General features: G+C 32.4%; 9 protein-coding genes across 9 annotated transcripts; 7 read left to right on the top strand and 2 right to left on the bottom strand.

Moving 5' to 3' along the window:
• The first annotated feature begins 345 nt into the window (after positions 1–345).
• On the top strand, positions 346–1115 carry BX664DRAFT_335900 (40S ribosomal protein S27). The gene is made up of 3 exons (XM_051545996.1): positions 346–367; positions 673–781; positions 860–1115. Exons 1-3 carry the CDS (start codon positions 362–364, stop codon positions 997–999), a joined length of 255 nt encoding a protein of 84 aa, XP_051399138.1. The 5' UTR covers positions 346–361; the 3' UTR covers positions 1000–1115.
• A 433-nt stretch (positions 1116–1548) lies between these two features.
• On the bottom strand, positions 1549–5381 carry BX664DRAFT_335896 (Metallo-peptidase family M12-domain-containing protein). Its single transcript, XM_051545995.1, has 11 exons — positions 5171–5381; positions 4641–5087; positions 4040–4467; positions 3915–3932; positions 3534–3831; positions 3312–3430; positions 3181–3228; positions 2894–3094; positions 2684–2825; positions 2188–2576; positions 1549–2062 (listed from the first exon to the last, which is right to left on the bottom strand). The coding sequence occupies exons 2-11, from the start codon at positions 5003–5005 to the stop codon at positions 1626–1628; spliced, it is 2445 nt and encodes an 814-aa protein (XP_051399137.1). The 5' UTR covers positions 5006–5087; positions 5171–5381; the 3' UTR covers positions 1549–1625.
• Positions 5382–6209: 828 nt separating this feature from the next.
• On the top strand, positions 6210–7723 carry BX664DRAFT_299168 (glycosyl transferase group 1). Its single transcript, XM_051542294.1, has one exon. It carries the CDS (start codon positions 6334–6336, stop codon positions 7615–7617), a length of 1284 nt encoding a protein of 427 aa, XP_051399136.1. The 5' UTR covers positions 6210–6333; the 3' UTR covers positions 7618–7723.
• A 3082-nt stretch (positions 7724–10805) lies between these two features.
• On the top strand, positions 10806–12057 carry BX664DRAFT_265800 (F/Y-rich N-terminus-domain-containing protein; the record flags this gene model as incomplete). The annotated part of the gene is made up of 4 exons (XM_051540873.1): positions 10806–11041; positions 11130–11208; positions 11274–11350; positions 11460–12057. 4 exons carry the CDS (start codon positions 10806–10808, stop codon positions 12055–12057), a joined length of 990 nt encoding a protein of 329 aa, XP_051399135.1.
• Positions 12058–12530: 473 nt separating this feature from the next.
• Positions 12531–13983, top strand: BX664DRAFT_386886 (uncharacterized protein). Its single transcript, XM_051549352.1, has 3 exons — positions 12531–13558; positions 13634–13687; positions 13802–13983. The coding sequence occupies exons 1-3, from the start codon at positions 12560–12562 to the stop codon at positions 13832–13834; spliced, it is 1086 nt and encodes a 361-aa protein (XP_051399134.1). The 5' UTR covers positions 12531–12559; the 3' UTR covers positions 13835–13983.
• Positions 13984–14031: 48 nt separating this feature from the next.
• Positions 14032–15093, top strand: BX664DRAFT_374517 (uncharacterized protein; the record flags this gene model as incomplete). Its single annotated transcript, XM_051548697.1, has 2 exons — positions 14032–14655; positions 14739–15093. Exons 1-2 carry the CDS (start codon positions 14312–14314, stop codon positions 15091–15093), a joined length of 699 nt encoding a protein of 232 aa, XP_051399133.1. The 5' UTR covers positions 14032–14311.
• Positions 15094–15340: 247 nt separating this feature from the next.
• On the top strand, positions 15341–17402 carry BX664DRAFT_335884 (uncharacterized protein). Its single transcript, XM_051545994.1, has 8 exons — positions 15341–15498; positions 15607–16029; positions 16090–16314; positions 16371–16493; positions 16548–16683; positions 16735–17023; positions 17096–17207; positions 17265–17402. Exons 1-8 carry the CDS (start codon positions 15446–15448, stop codon positions 17329–17331), a joined length of 1428 nt encoding a protein of 475 aa, XP_051399132.1. The 5' UTR covers positions 15341–15445; the 3' UTR covers positions 17332–17402.
• An 82-nt stretch (positions 17403–17484) lies between these two features.
• On the bottom strand, positions 17485–21434 carry BX664DRAFT_386884 (oligomeric golgi complex component, COG2-domain-containing protein; the record flags this gene model as incomplete). Its single annotated transcript, XM_051549351.1, has 15 exons — positions 17485–17619; positions 17719–17791; positions 17866–18040; positions 18128–18416; positions 18501–18573; positions 18674–18871; positions 18988–19061; positions 19143–19237; positions 19300–19439; positions 19535–20020; positions 20097–20196; positions 20260–20420; positions 20497–20577; positions 20673–20997; positions 21247–21434. 15 exons carry the CDS (start codon positions 21432–21434, stop codon positions 17594–17596), a joined length of 2484 nt encoding a protein of 827 aa, XP_051399131.1. The 3' UTR covers positions 17485–17593.
• Positions 21435–23357: 1923 nt separating this feature from the next.
• BX664DRAFT_158160 (phenylalanyl-tRNA synthetase) lies at positions 23358–25063 on the top strand. Its single transcript, XM_051539923.1, has 4 exons — positions 23358–23501; positions 23581–24375; positions 24452–24729; positions 24790–25063. The coding sequence occupies exons 1-4, from the start codon at positions 23390–23392 to the stop codon at positions 24955–24957; spliced, it is 1353 nt and encodes a 450-aa protein (XP_051399130.1). The 5' UTR covers positions 23358–23389; the 3' UTR covers positions 24958–25063.
• Positions 25064–26571: the final 1508 nt, after the last annotated feature.

Below are 26571 nucleotides of genomic sequence, written 5' to 3'. Positions count from 1 at the left end.
AGAGAGTTTCAGGATGTACATGGAATTATACTAACAAAATATAAAAAAAAAAAAAACAAGATGAAAGGAAAAAGAAAAGAGAATAAGAGAAAAAGTGTAACCAATCTGATATTCTCATCATTGTTACATAGATCATATATAAAAATAAGTAAAAAAAAAAAAAAAAAAAAAAAAAAAAAAAAGAGAATACTACTCCACAACAGTAAACTTTATTCCACTAATTACATCAAAATCAAATGTTAAACCATAGGAGTCAATTGGAACGATTTGATTGGATCATTTCACAGTCCGTCTTTCATAGCTTCCTCTTTGGATTTGCCTGTCTCTTTTTGCTCCTTCCTTTATTTTTATACATCACACCATGACTGTAAGTTTTAATCCAAATAATCATTATCACGACGATACACGCAAATAGAAAAGAAAAGAGAAAACAGACGACCAAGGATGGATGGATGAATTAAAAGAATTGTATGGATGGATGGATGGATGGATGGATGGATATATTCGACTGGAGAGATATACGTCATGATCAAATGTTGGATATGCTAAAACCCGATCCCGTGCTAGTACTCTCATCCTTGGTCGATCTTTTTTTTTTTTAACGTTGCGGAATCTAGTGAACATGAAGAATGTCGAAGATTGTACTAATCCTTTTTTTTTTATTTTATCTAGTTGGCCGTTGATCTTTTACATCCTACTGAAGAACACGAAAGACGTTCCCACAAGCTCAAACGCCTTGTGCAATCTCCCAATTCATATTTCATGGATGTCAAGTGTCCTGGTAAGTTATACATAGATAGAGAATAAACGTGATTCAGATATTCATTCCTCTATATATATATATATATACGTATTATAGGCTGTTTGAATATTAGCACTGTGTTCAGCCATGCTCAAACTGTTGTCTTGTGCTCTTCCTGTGGTACTGTTTTGTGCCAACCTACTGGTGGTCGCGCTCGTTTGACTGAAGGTTGTTCTTTCCGTAAGAAGGCCAACTAAGATATATTACCCCCCTTTATTTATTCAATAAAAAAAAAGTTAAAAAATATCTATCTATTGTTTTCTGTATATATAAATATTTTTAATAAAAAAGAGGAAGATTAAGTCGAAGACTAGTCAGGAATTGTTTGCTTCTGTGATGATGTAGTGATGGGTTAATGATATTGGGTGATGATGGTTGGTATGATAGATGATGATGACAACTGATACGAAATGATGATAGAATGAGTATGCTGATTGATGAGCATTGGTTTGATTGTTATGAGGATCATGCTAGAAAAACTGGTGGTGACCAAAAGTTCAATCTCAACTTTTTTCCATTTCTTTTTTTTTTTTTTTTTTTCCTTTATGCTTTTTTTTTTTTTTTTTTTTGTTCTTCAATTAACAAACTTGTAATAATGTCGATATCAAATACATGCAATAGTTCAATATACTCTGCTTAGTTATCCCGAAGATTCTCTTGCCAAGATCTCTGTGATAGGAATTTTATATTATCAAATGACAGCAGTATGATTTATATTATGACAGAAACGTTCTAATTTTGAAGAATAAAATGTAAAATGATTTTTTTTTATTTCAAGATATCTATTTTGGTATGACAATATAAGAAAATGACTGAGAGGTTTTCATGATGTTGTATGGGAAGGCTGATGTGGTGGTGGTGGTGGAGGAAGAGGAGGAGAAGAAGAAGATGGAATAGGAGTAGACGGGGAAGATGCGAAAGCAGGTGTACTAATATCTGAAGGAATGTCTTGTTTCTTGTCCATCATGGCAGAGTCCAGTGGAGGAGAAGACACGCGATTGTTTCCATAATGGCGCTGGGTTGGTGATGATAATATAGGTGATGATATCGTTGATATTGAAGGTGGAGGAGGTGATGTCACTTGTAATGTATTTGGTCTATTTTGATTCTTCTTGTTATTTCGATTTCGCCATCCACCACGACCACAACATCCGGAATAACAAGTCCAAGCGAGGCATCCAAGAAGCAAGAGACATAGTACAACACCTACTGGGATGGCAATATATTTGTGTGTCGATAACCAGTATAACGCTTGTGAGGCTATATGTTGATCAAAAAAAAAAAAAAAATTAAAAGAGAAAGAAAATAATACTTAAGAGTGAGTGATGATGATCATAACAAAAACGAAAATAATATCGTCATATTCTTTTTTTTATTGTTCTTACCTATACTGCCTTCATCACAACTGCCATCTTTACAAACACCATTTGCACCACATGGTGTTCCATTGATAAAACCACCACTAAAGACGAGACAGCTAGAACCAGCACCATTGTTGCAGGACAATGAACATGAGTTGCTACTGGGACATGCTTTGGAAATATTCAAGGAAGAACCACGATGTAGGCATTGATCATCTCTAGATGTACACAGACCGGTAGCACATTTTAATCCATTCCCACAATCAGTACCGTCTTGTATATATGTATCTGGAGGACATGTTCCTGATGTACCAGTGCAGAATTCTGGAATATCACATGAAGTAGATGCCGGTCGACATTGGTAGGTACTTGGTTGGTATTGACATTGATTACAACATGAATCATTCACATCACTAATATTCGAATAGAAAAAAAGGGTTACCCAGATGAATAAAAAGTAGATGGAATGAGATTTCATAAATATTAAAAAAAAAAAAAAAAAAAAAAGTTCAGTACTCACTCGCATACAGCATTGTTGATAAATTTACACGTAGTTGAATCACAACATGAGCTTGTTTGATTGCCAGGATCACATTCTTCACCTTGTTCCACGATACCGTTTCCACACATTTGTAATTGTTTAGTGATCCGTTGTCCAGGGTCTAAAAAGAAAAATAAGCAGATGATGTTAGAAAAAAAAAACATATTTTTTACAAGAAACTTCATTTACCTTGCAAACAGGATCCGATGGATGGGAAATTCTTGCAAATAGTAGTAACAGAACATGGACTGAACTCTTGAGCAGAAACGTTACTTGTTGGATTCATGATATAAGTACCACCAGCATCACATACAGTGGCACTAAGAGGACAACATGTGCATTGGGATCCACTACAAGGGCAATTGGCACTATTACAATCATGACTTGCGCCTAATCAAAATTAAAAAAAAATATGCATTGAATACATTTGTTCTTTTTTTTTTTTTTTTTTAATTCTTATTTCCCTTAAATCTTACCGAAACCATGACCAATTTCATGAGCAATCACTTTCCATTCATCACGAACTATACAAAAAAAAAGGAAAGGAAAGAAAGAAAGATTCATAAATAACAAGATGGTTGCATTTGCTATATCAATAGAAACTTACTAATAGACGAGACACCAGCACCAGCAACATATTGAGTTTGTCCACCTGATGTCGTCTGAGAACTGGCTTCTGATTGACATAGTTGACCGACCCAAGCAATACCAACTTCGACGCCAGTCCTATACAAAAGGTAAAAGGACACAATTATATATATATGTGTGTGTTGTTAGTGAAGATAAAAATTTATGTGTTGCCTTGATATAGATAGTGAGATATACTTACGCACAATTGGTTAGTAAGTGCCATAAAGCAATACCATCATTACTCATAGTACCACGCCAACGACTAAAATCACTAAGTCGATCATCCAAGGTATAAGTATCAGAGCAGGCACGATTCCAAGGTTCAGCAGATGAAGGGGTGGTAGGACAAAGTTCATCCATGACAGTGATATTGACGAGACCAAGTTGAATATTGAATTGTCGTTCGAATAATGCAGATACTGAGTTCCAATCTGTAATGATTTGTATTTGTGCTTGTTGTTTGGATTGATAGTGTTTGGTATAAGTACAATCAGCAGCTACCAAAAAAAAAAAAAAAAAAAAAAAAAAAAAAAAAAAAAAACTAAATGAGTTTACTGTCATTAACATATTTCCTAATTACCTGCACCCATATAGGCAACTATGACAAGAAAGAAAGAAAAAAATATAAAATAAAAAAAAAAAAAAAAAAAAAAAAAAAAAAAACTAATTAGCATCTTGTTTCTATTTTTGTCAACTTGAACTTACTTTTCTTTGTTGTAGGGCAACCTGTCGTAGCCCGCTTAGTAAAAGACGATGGAGGCATAAATAAACCGTCTAGACGAGAAGCAGGATGACCAGGTCGAAGGATCATATCATTGTTATTATTTTTGTGAGTTGACATATAAGGAGCATTATAGTTCAGTCTATCAGTAGCGCATTGAGGTGAGAAAGAAGAAGAGGCATTGTCAGCCGGTAGGTCAAATTGTTCAAGTGATACCAAGGAAGTGTCGGAGTCACGATAAATTACCATCAGGCTTTGATATTGTTGCTGTTGTTGCTGACTTACTGTTATCATTGGTGTTACATCGTCCCTTCTTTTCGTCTTATTGTACATGTCCGTTGACTTGATATGGTAAACATCATTTAACATTTCAAAGCTGCCTTCGAATACCGGATAATTTGGGTCCTTGGTTCTACGATTTCCCAATGCAGTCATTCATATTGAAAAAAAAAAAAATAATGTTAGTTCATACATAATAATAAATAAATAAATAAATAAAAAGTCTGATACAACTATTTATGCATATACTAAAAAGAATGTATCGTGCTCTTTTTTTTTTATTATTATTATTTTTCGGTCACTTACAGGTCATGTCGAAGGACTAATCTTGCCCAGCCTAAACTATCCTTATCATCATTGTTTATTTGATCAAATAAAGGAAAAATCACGCCGAGTTTATCATATTGCCATCGTCGATTGGAAATAGAAGGACGATAAACATGACCTCGATAAATTCGAAATTGATGAGGATGAATTGGTTCTGATTTTCCGTCATATACAAATGTTGCTTGAGGGTGAAGAAGATCCAAGTTTGGAGTGAGGTGAATAGCAAATAACTGGTCATATGCTTCAAATAAGAGTCGTATACTATCGTCATGTTGAATATTGGTAACAGTATGATTGTTGTATGCATTTGTTAATGTTACTTCCATGTCATTGCTACTTTTCATATAATATAGATTAGATCTTGGAATAATGTCAACCTTGACATTGACCAAAGGTTCAATATGATTCAGTCGTCTATTGTCGAGACTATGTCCTAAAAAAAAATGACATGAACGTATTAGGTAAAGCCTATTTTTTTTTTTTTTAGTTTTTATTTTCAATAGACTCACCTTCAACAAGGAATAAAATTATTAGTAAGATCAATAATGTTTCCCATATTCTACAATTTGAAACCATTCAATAAATAAAAATAAAAAGAAAGAAAGAAAAAGGTAAAAATAGTGGAGAAAAGCATGCTTTTTTTTTATTTTTTGCTCAGGAACATATATATATATTCATGCGCCGCTAATAACAACAAAATTGAAACCATCTCAAAAAAAAAAAAAAAAAAAAGATTGAAAATAAAAATAATCATTGCATGATAAAGAAACTATCATTGTAGTTATAAATTATCACTGCATGATAAAGAAACTATCATTGTAGTTATAAATTATTACTGCATGACAAAGAAACTATCATTGTAGTTATAAATAATCATTGCATGATAAAGAAACTATCATTGTAGTTATAAATTATCATGCGTATATATGTATAGAAATATCTCACAAAAAAAAAAGGAAACATATAGTATTATTAGGGTAAAAAGTGAGAATAGTACTTTTATAAAGGGTTTAAAAATATATGTATGTTTTTTGTTTGCCAAGACCAAGATGTACTTGAGAATATTTGTATTTAAACTTTAACCGAAAAAAAACAAAAAAAAAAGATCGTAAAAAGATGATGTTAATACTGTATATATACAAAAATATCATGTGACTTTTTATACAGAAACTCGGAAGATCTACTCTTTTTTTTTTTTCTTTTCTTTTGATTTTTAATATAACGTAACATGATCCATCTTTGTTATAACACACGTTTTTACTATAAATCATATCAATGGATCAAAAAAATTTTATTTTATTTGATTAAACTTTTTTTTTTCACTGATTCACTTGATCGAACACAAAAAAGTAAGCTTTTACAAAGAAAAAGGGGACACTCACTAGATTGATTGGTGGATATCAAAAGAACTATAATCCTTTAAAGGAAATCTCCGTGGCGGTCGTTCAATAACAAGTCATTTTTTCATCACGCTCTCTCATTTTATACTTTCTGTCTCTCTCTCTCTCTTTTTTTCTTTTTTTTTTTTTATATATATAATAATATTTTATCTAGTTGATAACATGAATTCATTTCTTTCTTCTTTTCTTTTTTTTTCCTTTTTGTAATATATTTTTACATATAACTCCTTTTTATTATTATTATTATTATTAACAAGATAAAAACAAGAAATATGCGTATTGCTATTGTGACTGAAAACTGGCTTCCAAAGGTGGATGGAGTAACTCGAACATTATCAAGGTTATTGGAACATTTACAAGCCAATGGTCATAATGTATTATTACTAGGACCTGAAAGTGGAATGACGGAATTTGCAGGAGCAGAAATCTTAGGTACTTATGGTATTCCTTTTCTTCCTTATCCTGAACTAAAACTCAATCTATGGCGACCTGCTTTTACGGAACGACTTTTATCTTTTGCCCCACAAGTGATTCATATTGTTGACCCTGTATGGTTAGGTCCAGCTGCTTTGTTTATGATTCAACGTTATTTACCCAACACTCCTATTGTATCTTCTTATCATACAAATTTGGCTACGTATTGTCATCATTTCGGTTGGGGTTGGTTTACTCCTTTGATGTGGCGTTGGAATCAATTTTGTCATTCTCAATGTCTCTATACTGCCTGTCCATCTCCTTCAACAAAACGAATGTTGGAATTACATGGATTTGATCATGTTCGTCTTTGGCCACGTGGTGTAGATATGGATTTATTTTCTCCTTTACATCGATCTCTTGAATTACGGGAACAATGGATGGGTCTCTCTTCTCTGATGGATGATAACAAGAAAAAGAATCAAGATAAATGTGTATTATTATATGTTGGACGGATATCATTTGAAAAGAACATTGGATTATTATTGGATGCCTATAAGGAAATGGATCATTCAAAATGTCATTTAGTATGTGTGGGACATGGACCTGCTTTTGATGATATACAACAACAATATTGTATTAACAAATCAAATCAAGATGGGGATAGTGTACTTCCTATTACATTTACAGGCTATTTACAAGGAACTGATTTGGCAACGGCCTATGCATCGGCAGATATGTTTGTATTTCCTTCAACAACAGAAACTTTTGGTCAAGTAGTATTAGAAGCAATGGCATCTGGATTACCGGTGGTTGGTTTACAAGCAGAAGGGATCTGTGATCTAGTTGAAGATGAATATTCTGGACTATTATTGGATGGAGATGATGTGACAGGTTATAAGAATAATATGGAACGATTAGTGAATCGACCTTTGGAACGACAACATATGGGAAAAAATGCTTTGATGGCTTCAAAATCATATACCTGGCCTGCCGCTATGAATCAAATGGTTCAAGTTTACAAGGATGCTATTGGTGATAGTAAAATTAGTGATGATAGAATAAATGACGTAGTTAGTACAGTAGATAGACTTGATGATAGTGATAGTGGTGTAGAAGAAGATTATTTATTGATGAAATAATAAAACAACATTATGATTTACCTTTAAAGATAATGATGGTGTACAATGACCTTTTTTTTTTTATTTTTATTTTTTCCTTATTGAATATATATTTGTGATGTACTACCAAATGATAGTTAAAAGGGTTTGCATAATTTTTGAATATATGTATGTATATGTATGTACGTATATGCATATATGTAGTGATCCATATCTCATTTTTAAAGTTTTTTTTTTTTTTTTTTTTTTTTTTTTGATACATTCAATATAATCGCATCCAACCGAAATATATAAAATTTGTAATCGTTTTCTTAGGATATCCCTTACATTTCTTTCTGTCAATTAAAATAGAAATAGGAAAAAAAAAGACCGCGCGCGCGAAAAATCAAGTATATCTTTCATTTGTTCGGAGTCCTTACAAGTAACTGATGATGATGATGATGTGTTTATGTGCTAAAAATAAAAAAAATAAAAACAAAAAGGAATTTCTCTTCTTTTTTTTATTATTATTTAACTATTGAATCAAATCATTCTATATCATATTAAAATATCTAACAATTCCATATGAATATAACATAATAATATATTTTGATTTATATATTTAATACACTAAATACTTATAGAATCTCATCAATGAAAAGAATAACCAATGAAATGACGGTAAATTCGCGCGCGTATGGGTAAAAAGGGAAAAAGATGCTCCAATTCGTGTAACCTATACATTGGGCGCTAACACTTGATTTGGCAGTCAATAATGGAGTTTCTTTTTTTATCACACCCCCAAATATTCAATTTTTTAATATATCAAAAATCTTTTTCTGTAGATCCTTTTTTTTTTTTTTTTAGTATAACTTTTTTTTTCTCACTATAGGATTTAATACTAAATAACTAATCATATTTTATGTTACTCATTTTTAAATCAACTTCATCATCATCATTATTATCTATATATCTATAAACTATCTTGTTGATGATACCTTTCTTTTTTTTTTTTTATGTTGATACCATATTTCTTTTTTTCGATCGACTCAATTCGTGCAACGTTGATTTCGTGAGATGGGGAACAAAAAAAAAAAAAAAAGTGTATTCGTCATCCATGTTGTAGTACCATTCATTAACTCTATTAAGATGTTGTATCAAAAGCTTGTCATTGGATCGGCGTTTTCCATGTAGATAATAAATGAAAAAAAGAAAATTTTTGACTGACAAGCAGAAAGAAGAAGACATGTGTTATTTCTTCAAATGGAGTAACAGAAAATCTACTTTCATTATCAATGAACAGTAAACTGATCATCTTTTCTTTTTTTTCTTTATATATATTTTCTTTTGATAGATAAAAAAAAAAGAAAAAGAAAAAAGAATAATTTACAATAAAAAGAATATCATTACAAAAGAAAATGGTTTAATAGAAACTTTTTTATTTGTTAAGTGATCTATGATGGATGAAAGGTAAAAATTTCAATGAACCTAAAAGGGAAACTAAATGAAATTCCCCTGGTGGTCGGATCTGGAGAGAGTGATATATTCACTCTCAGCATATTAAAAAAAAAGGTAACTTCCCTTTTTGTTAGTTTAGGATACTGAAACACTCACACACACACACATTGACCCGACTCTTTTTTAAGCTAGAAATTGAAATTTTTCTTTCTTTTTCTTTTTTGTTGTTTCTCTTTCACTTTTATAATTATTTTCTTTTTTTTTTTATTTTGTTATATATATATTGTATTATTTTTTTATATATATTTATTATTATTATTATTATTATTATTATTATTATTATTATTATTATTATTATTATTATTCAATGGAAACAAAAGATATGTCAATTATTAAATCATCACCAATACAACAGAACAAACAGACACACTCAACTGTAAAAGGTAATATTGTATAATTAAATAAAATAAAAAAAAAGGACTAATCCATATTTTTTTTCTATTCTTTTTTTTTTTTATATCTATATAGTTAAAGTATATTATACTTTTAGAGGAAATACATCCACGCGTCTCGCCACGTTTCAAATGACAATGGAACAACAATTTGATGATCATGATATCTCATTTGTTACTATTCCTTTAAAAGATTGCTTATGGGCCATATGTTCTTCAAGGTAATAATAGTTCTTTTTAAAATGAAAAAAAAAGATGTCTACTTATTATCCACGTGTCCTAAATTAAACTTTTTTTTTTGTTATGATGATGAAATAGTCCTGACATGGTATGTCATGATCATGATCTATCTGTCTATACTGCCAATTTCCAAGAATCCGGTCTTAACAACAAAGATTTAGTTTGGGAAGGTCACGGTTTAATGTCTTGGGTTATGGAAAATCAACATGTCCAACAAATCAATATTAATGGAAAGTTTACTCAACATACTATTGATGTCCTTATTGAATTACAGCCGGTAATAAATAAGATTTCATTTTTTTTTTATTTTATTTCATCATTTACTGATCTTTTTTTTTTTTTTATCATCATCATTACCTTGATCATTAGACTTTGAAATGGTGCAAAACAGAATTTTATAATGCACTTCAATCACAAGACTTTGATGGATTCAAAAATGCTACGTCTTCAATCATTCCTTCACAAACTCCTTCTTGTAACTGTGGGATTTATGCAGCTTTATGTACACAGCAAAAACAACAACAACAACAAAAGCAAGAAAAACAACAATGGAATGAAGATAACGATCGGTACTCTAAAAGAAAAAGACTTACACCACCACTTACACCATCATCAACGATTACAAATGAATCACCCACATTACCTCCTATTTCTACGACGACAACAACAACATCATCATCAACAAATCAATCTATGACTCGATTACCTCCACCTGCTGGTATCATCGCATCTGCTTCATTATCCCCACCTTCTTCATTATATCGACCAGAACCAATCTTACCATCACCAGAATCTTATCATCGTCGATCATCACCTCCTCAAGGATTTTTAATCAAAGATGATCAATCACCACCGCCAACTCAACATCTTCCTTCTCATTACCACCATCCTTTGCAATCGGAACCTTCCAATCGATCAGCATTTACTTCTACTGTCTATACAGATTATTCAACCTCCCCATCTATCAAGAATCACCATCAACAACATCCTCTTTCTCCTCCATTGGGATCTACATCAAGCAACATTCCAGTTATCTATACCCCAAGCAACAAGAAACGCAAAAAGTATCCTCCCATGATTATGCCTGCTAATAACAAGAAATCATCTACTCGACCACATCAAAGGCAACAACAAATGCAACAAGTCAGCACATCTGTACGTACTTATTATGAAGTCGATCGTGATGATCATGGTCAATATATTCTACCTGTGGAGATTGATTCCTGGACGGTGGTGAATTTAGGTACCGTTGTATATGATCGTCCTGCTTATCATAATCAACGTTATGTTTATCCTGTCAATTACACTGTCAGAAAGTAAGTGATATTTTGAATGATCCCTCTTTTTTTTTTTTTTTTTTTTTTGATATACACCATGTTAACTCATCTTTTTCTTTCTATGTAGATGGTATCGAAGTATGGTGGATGCAAAAAGTGATACTCAATATACTTGTCGTATCTTGGATAATGGTCGTGAACCTAAGGTAAATCCCTTTTTGATCCTTTTCTTTCAACCATCTCACCTTCTTTTTTTTTCTTCTTCTTTTAGTTTGAAGTGACTGCAGATGATTGTCCAATGACCTATTCTGGACCTACTCCTACCACCGTTTGGACCATCATTGTCAGGTAAGGAATAAATTATCGAAATGAACTGTAATTCCAAAAATGGTGATGATGGCTTTTATTTATTTATTTATTTATTTTTTTACTTATTTATTATCCTTTCTGTTTTTAGACGTGCATTTGCTATACGAAATCAAGAATATGGTCATAATCCTGTGGGTCCCGACTTTTTCGGTCTTCGCAAGAATACTATTGCCAAGATGATTCAAGATTTACCTAACGTTGAAAAATGTTCTCAATATGTATGGCAAACATTTGAACCAGCAAGATTCAATAAACCTGGTAGAAATCGACGTCGATTGGATACTATGATCTCTGGTTCTATTCTCGGTGGAGTGAACTATAGTTTGACGAGTGGTCGATTGAATACTGTAGCAAGTCATCAACAACATCAATTACAAATTCAACAACGTCGATTATCTTCTGCTATGGGTATCACAGGAACTATTGAAGCCAATCAAACAACTACTACTTCTTCTTCCTCATCATTATCACCATCATCTTCACCATTATCATCCTCCTCCTGCTCACCACCTCCTCAATCATCCTCCGTTACTGAAACAAATAATAGTAATAATAGTAATAGTGGTACAGATAGACAATCATCCATTCATTCTCATCATCACACTCATCATCATCATCGATCATCTTCATCTTATCTACAATCACCTTCTTCCTATCATCCTCCTGCCCCTATCGAAACCATATGAAAAAATGTTATTACCCTTTGACATCATTTCTTTCTTAATTACTCTTTCATCTTAACTATTATTATACTTAATACTCATGTTTATTATCTTTTTTATGACTATATATATATTTCATGTACTTCTATCCTTTCCTTTTTTTTTTACCTTATTATGATCTTCCTTTTTTGTATGTCATTGTATTATATACTGTTTTGAATAAACAAACTATTGTTTCCCTCTTTCTACTCACTTTGAAATATGATTTGATTCTTTGGTTTGATCATTTTCCTAACCTACCCCCGTTGATAATCGTGTTGTGTTACACTATCAAGTTGCTGGACTTCTTTTTCTATTTTTGGACGACAACCACTCAGACTCGATACCAGCCAATCATGATGCTTAAATATATTGAGCGGGGATGTTTCAAAAAAGCGAAAATGTAGATAACACTTTTTTTTTTTATTTCTTTTTCTATTTTCTATTATACAAATATACATATTTTTTTTTTTTTTTTTTGATTCCCATGGATCCACCATTGATAGATTTAATGCCAGATGATATCAATACTCGTCAGAAAGATATCAATACCGGAAGTACCACCACTTCCAATAATATTGACAATCTGTATAACGAAGATGACGGTGTAGCTGCCCCTGATGACTTATTTACCACTCCAGCTTCTACTCATGATATCAATGTAGATACTCCTTTGACAGATAATGACTTGGATTCTACTGATACTGAAGAAGGTAACGACCAAGACACTGAAGAAACGGAGGAAGAAGGTGACGCTGAAGAAGAAACAGAAGGTGACGAAGACACTGAAGTAATGGATGATAGCACTTATGAAAATTTGCCAACAGAAGATAAATTGGAACTGATGGGACAAGGTTTAGATGAGGACGCGCTACTGGACAACAAGGTGACGGAATTGCTAGAAGAAGAAGACGGCCCCTTGACCTCCTCTGATACGAAAGATGAAGAAGAACAAGAAGATGCACCTGTAGAAGAAACATGGGATATGGAAGGTGATGATCAAGTGGAGGAAGGACATGCTAGTGTAGATGAATCATTAGAAGCTGGCGACAATGTCAATACGTCTTTCGATGAAGAACAAAAAGAAAAACTGGATGATATGGAATCACCTTGGATCAATGAAGATGGCAGTGATCAAGAAGCTGAAATTCAAGAACAGGACGAAGAAGATGTTGTAGAACAAGGAACGGTGGAAGAAGTCGATACTGGCCATTTGGAAAGTACATTGGAACAAGCTCTAGATGCATTGAAGGAAGAGGAACAATCATCACCATATATCCAAGACAATAATACAAATTTGATTGGTGGTGATATTCTTGATGATGGATTACTTCAAACCAATCATACACTCGATCCAACAACCTCGCATGAACAACAAAGTACAGCTATAATTGTTGGTCCAGAAAATGGTGATATGATGGATATTTCTTTATTGTTATTTGTCGCTGTCTGTATACTTATTTGTTTTAGACTTCCCCACGTCAAGGTAATTAAAAAAAAAAAAAAAAAAAAAAAACAATCTTTGAACTACTCATTTATTTCTTATTGTTATCATGATTAGCGTTTCTTCACCAAGTTACTTAAAAAACAAGATGCCTCCTCTTCTACACTTCCGGTAAGTAACATTATTTATATTCGTTAAAGATATTGTAGATCTGCCTAAAAAAAAAAAAAAAAAAAAAAAAAAAAAAAAAAAGGAAACTCATTCATTTTGCTTTTTTTTTGATAGTACCATACCACTTACAACAAGGAACAAGATTGATAACCCAGAATCATCTCTTTCGCCCTGTTTTTTTTAATAACAACACAAACATATACACCTCATATATATATTACTATCATACTTATTATTATCATCTATTTATTTACATTGTATTTCTGACTATTCTATAATAAAAAAAAAAGATATCATCTAATTTAAACTTGATTATTTTTATTCGTTCACAGTTATATTTTTTTTTTTTTGATTTATCTGAATAATTAAGAAAAGGAAAAACACACATTCTCTTTACGATAATATATCCGTGGTTGATGAGCTATGTTGGAGTTTTTTTTTTTTGAAGGATTAAATTTCAATCTGATCCTCGTAGTTTCCTTCCTCAGTGAACAAACAACCCGAATCATGAATATATGTATATATAAAGGAGGAAGTGTTTCTCTATCATATTAGTATTTTCTCTCTTTCTTTTTCTTTTTTTTTTTATTATTCTAATTATCATCCACTTTATTTTCTATCAATATGGTATTTTCAAGCAAGACGTTTCTTATGATTGCTACTCTTTGCATGATGATGGGCACGCAAGCCGATGTGGTACCTGAATTACTGAATGGAGCAGCACCTACGGTTGCCAATGTCAAGTCAAGTCTTGCACCTCCTAATGATCAGCAATTGTACGACGTTTTCTTTGCCAAAGGATACCGTATCTATCAATGTAATCCTGAAAAGAAACGATTAGAACATTGGTACAATGTACAAACACATGCTCTTCTTTATCCTGCAAAGGGTAGACAAGCTCCTTTTGATATTGAGGGCAAAGCCATCGGTCAAATGTTTGCTGCTCCCCTCAATCAAACTTTACAAATGTAAACCTTTACTATTTTTTTTTTTTTAAAAAAAAAAAAAAAGAATCCATCCATTGACACTTATCTTTTTTTAAAATATGTAGGGCTGATCCTGATCCAGAACATCAATATATCGCCGCTTATTATTATCCTGATGGTTCATGGTTCTCCACTGGTCATCCTCCCACCAATACTATCCATGATGAAGATCGAAAAGAACGTGGCGATGAAGGCGTGAATTTGGACGATCACTTGGCCGAAGCCGCTTGGACATCTACTGATGGTTACTTCTCTCATGTTGAGTATGCTGTGCGTCTTCATTCTTTGAATGGTACTCATCCTGCTCCCAATCAATGCCAAGTCAAAGGTGTCGTTGTTAATCAACCTTTCACTGCCTTTTACATGCTTTATACAGGACCAGAAGGCATGAAGGCCATACAAAATGAAATTCATCTTTAAGGAAAAAAAAAAAAAAACAAGACTAGGACTAGTATCATCTTTTTTTTTTTTTTTTGATGATAATTATTTACATTCCTTCAACTTCCTTGATAAACTTAAATAAAGGCTTCTTTCTCATTCCTTTTTTGGTAGTTTTTGAACATCAATGGGAGTTACAGAAGAACAGGGTAGGTGCGGGGTATGAACTGGTGAAGCAAGTTGAGAAGAAAGTCCTTTTTTTTCCCTTTTTCTTCCACAGAGCGCGCCGCGTTCCCCTTTTTCCCTTTTCTTTTTCTTTTTCTTTTCTTTTTAAAAGTTCGCGTTTTTTTTTTCTAATCACTTAATTTTATTTACTTTCTATCATTAAAACAACATGTCTGATCGTCCAAGAAGAAAAAGAAAGCAAAATAATACAACTGTCGCCAGGTAATCAAAACAAAAATAATAATAATAAGAAAAAAAAATACAAAATAATGAACTATTTCTTTTTTTTTTTTTTTTGATCTTTTGAACTCAACATTTATTTTTTTATAGTAATGTCCATTATGTCGGCTATGTCGAAGATGAAGAATCAGTAGAAGCTATTATGAAAAAGTTTGAAGAATTGGATCGGATTCAACGAGAATTCTCTAGTATGGCAGTGGCCAATCCTGGTACTCCTGAACCCACAGGAACACATGTAGATACACCAAACACACCACAGGATCATGAAAAACAACAGGGGGATGATACAACGGAAAGTGCAAACAAGGACGATGATGTCGTTGGATTGGACAGTACATTGAAAGAATCACAACCATTGACGGAAGAACAACTTCAAGAGGTGTTCAAACGAACATCTGCTTTTACGGTCAAAAGTGCCATGATGGATACAACTGTGGTGGACGATATGGATGCTATGGAATTATGGCAAGTGGATTTCACGGATGGTAATACCGATGAAGTCTTTGAAGAAGAGTAAGTCTTATCATTTTGTTAGAAAACAACAACATCATAAAACTTATTTTTTTTTATTAGTGATTACATTCATGTGGACGATGACTTTTGGGATATGGAATTTGGAGAATCACCGCGAAAACGTGGAAAACGAAGTGTTGGACAAGAAAGACGATCTCGAACAGGTCAACGACGAATGGGTGGTAGTGGTGTGGATCGTGAAAAGATTTTGGCAAGATACAAGGTGATGCAAGTTCAAGTACAAGATCGTGATGGCAGGTTTTTCATGATCAAAAAGCGGGTTAGGTAAAATCCCTCTTTTTCTCTTTTGGTGTGATCTTATTCTTTTTTTTTTTTTTTAGTGCCATTGATCCAAGTTTACCTACATATGTACGAATTCCTGGTACTCCTATTCCTCGATCATGGGCTCATACTATTATGCAAATGGAACCCTTAGTACATAAGAATCCTCCTATTGGTTCAAGGTAATTTGATTTATATAAAGCTAATAATACTCATTTTGTCTATGTAATTTATAGAGCATTACAAGTACGAGATATATTGTCAACCGATTTGACTACATTTGGCAACGATTTTACAGCAGTTTATATGGATCCACCACTTTTATTACCTGATGAAGAACCTACTCCTGGAAAAATTCATATTGATGATTTGGTAACAGATGTCATTTTATGAGATATAATCATTGACCCTTTTTTTTTGTAGGCGAAACTCAATGTACATCAAGTGGTGAAGGCAGGGTTTTTATTTATATGGATTGAAAAGGAATGGATACGTGAACTTGTTCGAATCACCAAAGATTGGGGGTTCAAGTATGTAGAAAACTTTTGCTGGATCAAGAAAAATGTCAACAATCAAATCGCTCGACAACCATTCAGATACTTTAACAAGAGCAAACTTAGTCTACTGATCTTCCGAAAAGATGGCGATACTGAATTACGACATCAACGGAATCCTGATTGTGTATTTGATTTTATCAAGCCTCGTTTGCCCAGTAATTACTATTATTGAAAATTAAATATCCTTCACATCTCATTTTTCTTTTCTTTTTTTTTTTTTTTAATAGATGAAATCAGTGAAAGTAAACCATCTTTTGTCTATCAAATCATCGAGACTCTCTTACCTACAGCTGTATATCATCCTGAATCCAATCCAAATGGTGACCGATTATTGGAATTGTAAAGTGCTTTTACAAATCATATTAGAAACTTATTTTATTTTTATTTTTATTCTAGATGGGCTAAACGTGATCAACAGAGGACAGGTTGGACAACTATAGTGGAGAATCATACATCAACATAGTCATAACAATTACTCTCATGCAATCACTACAGGATCCTATTCATATTCAATGCACAAAAAAAAAAAAAAAATAGCTAATCCATTCTATCTTCATTCTTTCTCCCTCATTTAGATTAGATACATCATTCACAACTGTTGTTTATTTTTATTTTTATTTTTTTTTTATATTATTACAAATAAATCAACACAGAAACTGTCCTGTTTCTACTTATTTTTTTTTTATTTATTATTGTCAATTATGTATTCTAATCCAACCATTGTACTATACTGGGCTTGATATCAAATGTTCTATAACAATCATATATATACATATAAGAAAAAGGTGAGAATAGATCATCCTTTCAACAAACAATGATGGATCATATATATATATTATTTCTAACTTACCAAAAGGTTCCACCACTTGACATAACTTGATATAACATTCAGGTCGATGATTCTCCACATCCATCTTGTCCAACTAATCCAAAATAAAATAAGTATCATTCAAAGTACAAAGAATCATCTTTTTTTTTTTTTTTATTTTTATTTTACCTCTTTTCCAATTTGGCGTACATCCAAAGCAAATTGTAATTGAATTTTTTCACTATCTGTCAATGTATCTTCTGATGGTTTTGTCAACCCAGTTTTTTTGCCCCATTTGATTTTCTTCAAAGCATCATCTTGTTTTTTCAAAATCGCAAGTAATTCACTAATGATCAAAGTATATCTATCACCAAAAAAAAAAAAAAAAAAAAAAAAAAAAAAAAAAAAAAGAGATGAATAACCGAATGTCTCTCCTTTTTTTTTTTAATACCTAAAAATCACCATATCAATTACAATAGCTGCCCATGTTTTTTGCTTATTGGTATGTTGAATCCATGGTCGATTACGTTCCACAAAAGTCACAAATGGTTTGAATAGATGGGGTATAAAATACGAAGGTTCTGTCGGTGGTGCTTTGTTCGTATGTCGGTAATGACTGATGATCCCTTTGACAAGTTGTAGAGATTCCATGCATCGTCGACTGATTGCTCCAGTGATACGCCGATCTAAATCTTGAATTGTCGATGTTTCCAATGTTTGTAAAAGTTCGTCCATACTCTCTGTATAGCAATATCGAAAGAGAATAAGTAAATCGTAAGCCTTTTTTTTTCTTTTCTTGTTGATCTATTTTTTTTTCTTCTTACCTTTGAGAAGAGAAATATCTTGAATATCGTTTGGTAGTTTGGGAAATATCATATCGCTAGTCAGAGTCTTCATCTATAAATAGTATGTGTAATACAAAAATGTTAGCTGTAATCATGATCTTTTTTTGGATTCATTTTTTTCTTTTCTTCTTTTTTTTTTCTTGTCAACTTACAACACTAACAAGATTTTCGATATCATTGGATAAAACAATCACCAATGTTTCATCAAAGGGTTTGATCAGGTCGCCACTAGTGGTAGGACTACTACCAAGAGAGGATGAAGTTCGCTGTTCACCATCATTACGATCATCTTGCTTGTTAAAAGTTTGCTCAATGACTTGAGTAGCCCAAAGATTGTATCGACAAAGTAACTATATAAAAAGAGAGAAAAAGAAGATCAAACATCAGATTAAATTTTTTTTTTTCACAAAGATCTGTGTAATTCATTTGCCTGTAATGTCAATTTCCAAAACCGATCAGATAACACATATAGGAACACATTGTCTGCCCAACATTTTTCAATGGCTTGCGCAATCGCCTTGGTACCCGGTAGAACCAAATCTAACATTTATATAAGTGTCAATACGTTGTGATTTTATCTCCCCTCCACCTAGTCTTCTCTAACTATATATCCAAACTTACTGGTTTTATTTGTAGGGGATTTTGATGTATCTAAAGCCAAACCTTTTTTGGAATCCACTAAGTGTTCTTCCACATCGGTGACGATTTCCCTAAATCTAGTAAGATAGAATTCAGTTAAAGAGTTCGAATTTCTAGGAAATATATGAGCACATTTTACCGAAGTTGAAAGTAAACAGGAAGTTGCCATCGTTTCATGAAAAGAGTATAGCTGGGATGATTTCTGAAGTAGAGAAGTGATTTCTTGCTGATAAATAAGTTTTCTAAACCAGAAATGAATTGAATGGAAGAGGTGTAGTTCTAAATAATAATAATAAAAATAAAAAAGTGTGATGTGTGAGAGTTGCGTTTGCTAGTACATTTTCCCTTCCTTTTTAGATCTTGATATATTTTACCCTATGACATGCATCCGTTTGACCAGCAGCATAAATTGTTGAACATCGCTTATGAATATGTTCTACTACTTGTACCCAAAGAGAATTAACCAAGATCTCATAATTTGTTCCTTTCAAAGTGCGTTGACTGATATCCAAAATAGGTCGTAAATCATTGCTGGCAAAAGATAGGATTTTGTTATACATGATGACGAGAGGTTGAGAAAGATCTTGTGCTGACAATGTTGATGATGATCCATTGTTGTTCAATCGGGGAGATTCTATAGCTTGGCGAGTAATTGTTTTGTCCAAAAAAGGGCGAATGAATTCTTCACGTATAATACTTTCGGCCACATGGGTTTGATCCACAAGTGCGTAAGTTCGTAAACACTGAGTTAATGCTTGGCGTGTTGATCTATCGATTTGTCCATGTAGCATATTATTGATGGTCATTGATAATGCTTTTGAAAGCTTTTGTTGTAAAGTATCCTTAATTCGCGTGATTCTCTTTTGTGTAAAATAGATAAAAAAAAAAAAAAAAGGAGTGAGTACTTCTCATGGATTCATTTCTTTGTCTTCTTACCCATTCATTTTCGATCACAAAAGATAGATGTTTTCCACGATTAACCAGATGTTGCATTTGATTGAACTCTACTGCCACTCGATCTATTTGCTTTCCCAAACTACACAAAGAATAAATCATCAAGTAAGTCTTATTAATACTTTCCCTAGTTGAATATAATTACCTATCTTCAGTTTCTTCTGCAACAGTTGTTCCATCTGTCAAAGTAGTTGCCATAGTAAGACCAGTTCCAGCCTTGTCCTTGGAAATATCCGCGTTGATTTGTAGCAAGTCTTCAACTTTGGAGACTGATTCATGAATATTCAGTAATAATTTCAAACAAGTCTATAAAAAAGAAAGAAAAAAGAAAAAGAAATTAGATAATTTTTTTTGATACTTTTTTTGTATTATTCCATCGTACCTTCTTTTCTCGTACTCGTGCACGATGTTCCAATTGTTTTTCAAGATCGTCCATGACATGCTGGAAATGAGATCGTACACCCTATATGATAAAGAAAAATGAATAAACATGATACTGAACAATACGTATATAATAATACAAACTAAAATATTATATCTTTCTGTACAACAATTTACCTTGACTTCGACTTCCATCCGTACAAGAGGTGGCTGTAGGTTTTCAATAGCTTTGTCGACACCTTTCAAATTGGTTGATAAATTAATAAAATCTTGATAATCACGGTTGATCAAGTCTACTAGTTCTGTTTTCAAAGACTTGAGATGACTATTCAATTCCATTTTTAAGCGTTCCAATCCTAAATGTCGACGACTGGATAGAAACCGATCAGGATCAAATTCTTCAGCGGTAAAGATATCTCGTTCTATTGTTTGTTTCGGTAATGGTTGAATAGACTGAATAAAAGTGTCGTCGTCATCTTCATCGCCAAAACTGAACATGATGCTAGATAAAAGAAGAACAACAGAAAAGAAGTAGAATGGAATTGAAAACGAATCCCCACTTCTATCCAATCGCATCGGACTAAGTTATTTCCCACCTAAAAAAAACCAACAAAAAAAAAAAAAACGGTGTTTAAAAAAGAATTGATGAGTGATCACTAAAAGGTATATGGAGTATGTATGTACTTACGATTAAAAATTTCCTTCTAGCTCAAGGGCTAGCGGTAGTTGCATCGACCAATCCAGGATGTACACAGCGTCAAAGTAAGCAGACATTTTGTTGTTGTTTCTACCTTCATCAATCAAAGTGCAAGAGCATCGGAAGGGTGCAGGTGAAAAACCAGTGATCAGTTGTTGTTCAATACCAATCATAATCCTATTTGTGGCTGCATTCATACTTTCGTTCAAAATAATCAGGATTGTCACATGTAACGGCACCATAATTTGGCGATACTTTTCCTTTGATGGTTTTTTTTAGGATGATGAGTACGTTGATGATACAAAGAACACAACTTTGTTGATCGAAATTCATCAGTATGACAGACGACAGCATTTTGACCAATGTTGTGGATGAGTTTGTTTTGTGATCCATGTGCATATCCCTTGATCTTTGTTCCGTATGTATTGGTTGACTTTGTTTTTTTGCATGTTGATCAGCATTGTTGTAAGAATAAAATGAAGACAATCGTTGTTAGTATGACTTGATTTGTCTATGTTTTAATAATAATAATAAAAAAAGAAAGAAAGTTAGATCAAGCTTTATCTGGTACAGTTATTACTTACAGCATAATTTTCTTTGACCTTTGTTGTATCAGTAGTAGTCGAAATATGAGTTGATTCCTGAACCTTCAGCATATTAAATCGGAAGTCTTGATTGTTTTTTTGCTTCTTCAGCTAAAGGCGTCAATACTTCAAATCTGTTTGATAGAGCTAAGAGGAAACCAACCTGACTGGCCGTCATTGTCGCAGTAATGAGAAAGGTGACCATACCAGGATCACAACCAACGTATTTGATAGACTTGTTTGATTGTTTACATTCCATGAATTTGACCGATGATATATCTTCAGGATGAACAACGCCTTTGAAATTGTTCATTGTAGGTTCCAATTTCGATGATTTCAATCCATTGCCAGCATCATCTTGATATAATTATTGGTATAAAAGTAACCACAGAGTTTCAGTATCAGATTTATATCCTTTCAGACACCGGATCCCAACTGGTTCGTACCTTTTGTTAGTTTGAAAGGTTTGCTTGACTTGCTCACTTGTTGATTGTTTGTTGCGATTATAGCCTATATCTCATTCAATTGTTTTGTCAATCGTGTCGCAAAAGTTCTTTTGATATATCTTGTTACTTCTTTCTTGTCAAGTTAGGTTATTTAATTGAGTTCGACACGGTTGTTGTTGTAAACATGCTTTTGGATATAAGTTTTGGTTGTAAACATTGGGTTGAAGTTTCTTTCTTGCCATTAAATTAGGTATAGATAGAAATGAGAATGAAGAAGAGTATAATGTAAGGTATTAGAGTATAATAAGATAAAAATGAAAAGTAAATAATAATAATAATAAAAAGAAGAAGAAGAAAAACAAAGAGAAGGAGAAAAAAAAAGAACAAAGGAACAAAGGAACAAGGAAACAAAGAAGTGAAGGAACAGTAACTTTTTCTTTTTTTCGAGATATCGGAATCTAAATTTATGGCATATAGCATGGATTACGTGAATGAATAAATAGATACAATTACAAAGCTTTTACTGAATAATAAAAAAAAAACAATATGAATATAAATAATTTTATTAAAGAAGAAGAATAAACTATATAATAAGACTAATAAAATTATATCTTAATAAAAAAAGTCAATAAAAGAACCAAATGAGAAAAAGACAAACCAAGATAGTCGTATTATGTGTCGTACAAAAGAGTGATGACAATGTCGATGGTGCATGTATAAAGCAATGAAGAAACAAAAAGAGTAGGATTAATTTATTTTCTACAAAGCATTTACTTTTTTTTTTTTTTTTTTTTTACCATTTTGAATACCATCCAACAATAAATGAGCCATTATTATGTACAACGTGTAGGATAATATAATTCTTGGTTATTCAAATATCCCATCCACACTAAGTATGATCAACATGTTTTCCAGATAACTAGTTCAACTTTTGATGATTGATATTCTTGAATGGACGAATAAAAAAGAGCATATATTAGTTCCAAAACTCATTTACAACTACAATATATTACGATATCCAAAGAAAATATTGAGCATCTAGTTATTTGGTGCGGGGGTTGAAACTTTTTTTTTCCCTTTCCCTCTTTTTGTTTTCTGGCTTGAGTGACAGATATTCTCACTCTTTCTTTTTTCTCTTCCTTCACTTTTTTTTTTTTTCTGAACAACATGCTCAGGACTAGTTTTCTTAGGTTATCAACATCTATCAAGACCTATGGAAACAAAAAACGATCTGTTATTATTTTATGTCAACAAGCTTTATATTCCACTAATCATTCAGGTAAAAGTGAAGTCCAAAATAAAATAAAATAAAAAAAAAGAAAGTTCATACTAACATATTATTCTTTGACCAGGGGTAGAATTCAAGGAAAATAATATTCAAGTGAATGGAATATCATATCAACGGGATGACTGGACCAATGTAACACCTACAGTACTTTCGAAAATGGAACGCAAACTTCATTTACAACCTCGTAATCCTATTGGTATTATTCGACAACTTATCGAAGGTCATTTTAGTGATTTCAAGACGTTCAATGATTTATCACCAATAGTTAGCACAAGACAAAACTTTGATGATCTCTTGATTCCAAAAGATCATTCTAGTCGTACGAAATCCGACAATTACTACTTCAATAAGGATACTGTACTTCGAGCACACACTTCAGCACATCAACTAGAAGGATTGGCATCGGGAGCAAACAAGTTTTTAATCAGTGGAGATGTTTATCGACGGGATGAAATCGACAGTTCACATTATCCAGTGTTTCACCAAATTGAAGGACTTGCCTACTTTGATTATGATCGTAATAAGCCTATGGATACTGTCAGTGCCATCGAAGCTGACCTAGCACGCGCGAACCCTATTCCTGCCAATATTGAAATTATTGATGACACTGTGATTCATCCTGGTAATCCAATGCAAGATCGACATACTGATCAGGTGGTGACTCCTTTGGTGGCTCACCTCAAACATTCTATTAACAGCATGATTTGTCATCTCTTTGCTGATGAACCTAATCTCAAGGTCCGTTGGATTGAAGCTTATTTCCCTTTTACCAGTCCTAGCTATGAAGTCGAAATTTATTACCAAGGTGAATGGTTAGAAGTACTTGGAACTGGGATAGTACAACAGACATTATTAGATAAAGGAAGTAAGTAGATGGGATGGTAAAAAAAAAAAAAAAAGAGTCATTCATGTATTTTTTTTTTTTTTTGTATTGTCGATAGATCGACATGATACTGTTGGATGGGCTTTTGGAATGGGATTGGAAAGATTAGCTATGGTACTTTTTGGTATTCCTGATATTAGATTGTTTTGGTCTCAAGATGAACGATTCATTGAACAATTCACGCCTGGTCAAATCAACAAATTTCAACCATTTTCAAAATATCCTCCTTGTATCAAGGATATTTCATTCTGGCTTCCTTCTACTGAATGGCATGATAATAACTTTTGTGAATCGATTCGTGGTGTAGCTGGTGATTTAGTTGAAAATGTGAAATTGGTAAATATTTATTATATGGAAATGATGATCATCATACTAATTAAATCCTTTTTTTTTTAGATTGATGACTTTGTTCATCCCAAAACCAAGAAACGTAGTTTATGTTATCGTATTATGTATAGATCAATGGATAGGAATGTTACCAATGAAGAAATCAACGAGATTCAAGACAAGGTCCGATCCACTGTTGAACAAGAATTTGGTGTTGAATTACGCGAAAAGAAATAGAGTTAGTTTATTTATAGATGATAGTTTATATTACATGATCGAAAATAAAACAATAAAAGTTGTTATATCAAGGTTTTGTTAGGCACGCGCGGAATTTGAAGCCGATGAATGATGGGGGATTATGCAATCAATTTACCGAGATGAAATATCATTTACCTTTCCATCTTGGTTTGTGTGCCAAGAATAGATTTAATAAAGAAGGGTGCTGGTGATAAGGTTTGTTTTTCTTTTCTCAAGGTTATTTTTTTTTCCACTTTTACTTTTTAATATAGATGGTCCAAAAAAGAGATGGAAGTGGCAGGATAAAAGAGGAAAATGGAAATTTGCACCAACCACGGCAATCACTTTAAATGACGGTTTCACATGGGCAAATCAGAAAGATAATAATAGTAATTTTTTTTTTTAAACAGTTCATAACGTCATGAGATACATAGAGGTGGGGGAATGTGCATGAGATCTCCTCAGCATTATTACTGCTACACTCGCACCGATGCATGCTTCCTTGTGTTCATCGGTAGTTCCAAGTTCCGAGATTTTCAATTAAGATGATGAATTAGTAATGGATGAATGGATAGTAATTTGAATGGATGATGACTGAATATATGAATAGATGATGATTAAATAGATGATAATGGAATAGATGATGGTTAAATAAATGATAACAAGAATAGATAATGATTGAATGGAATGATTTCTATAATGATTTCTATGAAAGACTATGAATATCATCGAGAAGGAGCTTCAATTAAACTTTGTTAGTTAGGAGATTTACCCTTTTCAACGTGGGTTAATACTCAGATGTCTAAAAAAAGAATAGAAAGCTTTTTTTTTTTTTTTTATTTTATCCATTTCAACAACCCTTGATTAATAAAGGATGACAAATAAAAAGTGGAAGGATTTAAAGGGTGGCTAATAATAAGGGCTCATATTGTTACATTGAGAATCACTAAGCATAACAAAAAGTCAAATGTTACCCTTAGAAGCATTTGATGAATGTTTGCCACTTGTGCAAATAAGGTAGCGCGGTTCAAAACAAAAAAAAAATAATAATCTATTTTTGGCTTTTAGCACTGTCACTTACCTGGTCCAAGATTTTTTTTTTTTTTGATGTGAATTATGGTCTGATGCAGGATGTTTTATTTTCCTTACCAGCCACATAGCAGTAAAAAGTATTTTAGGTAACGACAGATGTTTTATGTACAACGATGGCTTTATATATACAAATAGGTGTACTAACAATAGACTCACTTTGTTGCCACCCCTCTTTTTGGTTCAACTTTCGGACTCTTTGTGTAACTTTATAGTATTGTGCTTCACAACTGTAAAAGTTTCTGATTTTTTATACTTTACTTCTCCTATTACTCCTCTTCATTTACGTCGTATAACAATCATCCCATAGGATCATCATCATCAAATGATATAAAAAAAGAAACAAACTGAATATTAATATATATATATATTTATAAATAATACTTTATATTCATCTACTGAAAAGATAGAGTCTAACCAAAAGAATTAAAAATAATATCATCCAAAAAAACTTTCCCTTTCTCCTTATTGATTATTTACAAAAAAAAAAAAGTTTAATTTCTATATGAAAAATGCAATCATAGG

The sequence above is a fragment of the Halteromyces radiatus genome (genome assembly GCF_025201355.1).
Source record: "Halteromyces radiatus strain CBS 162.75 chromosome Unknown BX664scaffold_5, whole genome shotgun sequence".
Classification (NCBI taxonomy): Eukaryota; Fungi; Mucoromycota; class Mucoromycetes; order Mucorales; family Cunninghamellaceae; genus Halteromyces; species Halteromyces radiatus.
The sequence above is the reverse complement of the archived record's forward strand: the minus strand, read 5'-3'. Positions and strand labels throughout refer to the sequence as shown.

Excerpts from the sequence above, each read along its gene's own strand:
- BX664DRAFT_335900 (XM_051545996.1), top strand. Across the intron at positions 782-859 it reads CATGGATGTCAAGTGTCCTG|GCTGTTTGAATATTAGCACT; the intron begins GTAAGTTATACA and ends TACGTATTATAG.
- BX664DRAFT_335896 (XM_051545995.1), bottom strand. The coding sequence starts at position 5,005 with ATGAAAAGTAGCAATGACATGGAAGTAACATTAACAAATGCATACAAC. Across the intron at positions 2,826-2,893 it reads CATCGGATCCTGTTTGCAAG|ACCCTGGACAACGGATCACT; the intron begins GTAAATGAAGTT and ends TTTTCTTTTTAG. Across the intron at positions 2,063-2,187 it reads TTGTGATGAAGGCAGTATAG|CCTCACAAGCGTTATACTGG; the intron begins GTAAGAACAATA and ends ATCAACATATAG.
- BX664DRAFT_299168 (XM_051542294.1), top strand. The coding sequence starts at position 6,334 with ATGCGTATTGCTATTGTGACTGAAAACTGGCTTCCAAAGGTGGATGGA.
- BX664DRAFT_386886 (XM_051549352.1), top strand. The coding sequence starts at position 12,560 with ATGGATCCACCATTGATAGATTTAATGCCAGATGATATCAATACTCGT. Across the intron at positions 13,559-13,633 it reads TTAGACTTCCCCACGTCAAG|CGTTTCTTCACCAAGTTACT; the intron begins GTAATTAAAAAA and ends TATCATGATTAG. Across the intron at positions 13,688-13,801 it reads CCTCCTCTTCTACACTTCCG|TACCATACCACTTACAACAA; the intron begins GTAAGTAACATT and ends TTTTTTTGATAG.
- BX664DRAFT_335884 (XM_051545994.1), top strand. The coding sequence starts at position 15,446 with ATGTCTGATCGTCCAAGAAGAAAAAGAAAGCAAAATAATACAACTGTC. Across the intron at positions 15,499-15,606 it reads AATAATACAACTGTCGCCAG|TAATGTCCATTATGTCGGCT; the intron begins GTAATCAAAACA and ends ATTTTTTTATAG. Across the intron at positions 17,208-17,264 it reads GGTGACCGATTATTGGAATT|ATGGGCTAAACGTGATCAAC; the intron begins GTAAAGTGCTTT and ends TTTTTATTCTAG.
- BX664DRAFT_158160 (XM_051539923.1), top strand. The coding sequence starts at position 23,390 with ATGCTCAGGACTAGTTTTCTTAGGTTATCAACATCTATCAAGACCTAT. Across the intron at positions 23,502-23,580 it reads ATATTCCACTAATCATTCAG|AATTCAAGGAAAATAATATT; the intron begins GTAAAAGTGAAG and ends GACCAGGGGTAG. Across the intron at positions 24,376-24,451 it reads GACATTATTAGATAAAGGAA|ATCGACATGATACTGTTGGA; the intron begins GTAAGTAGATGG and ends TATTGTCGATAG.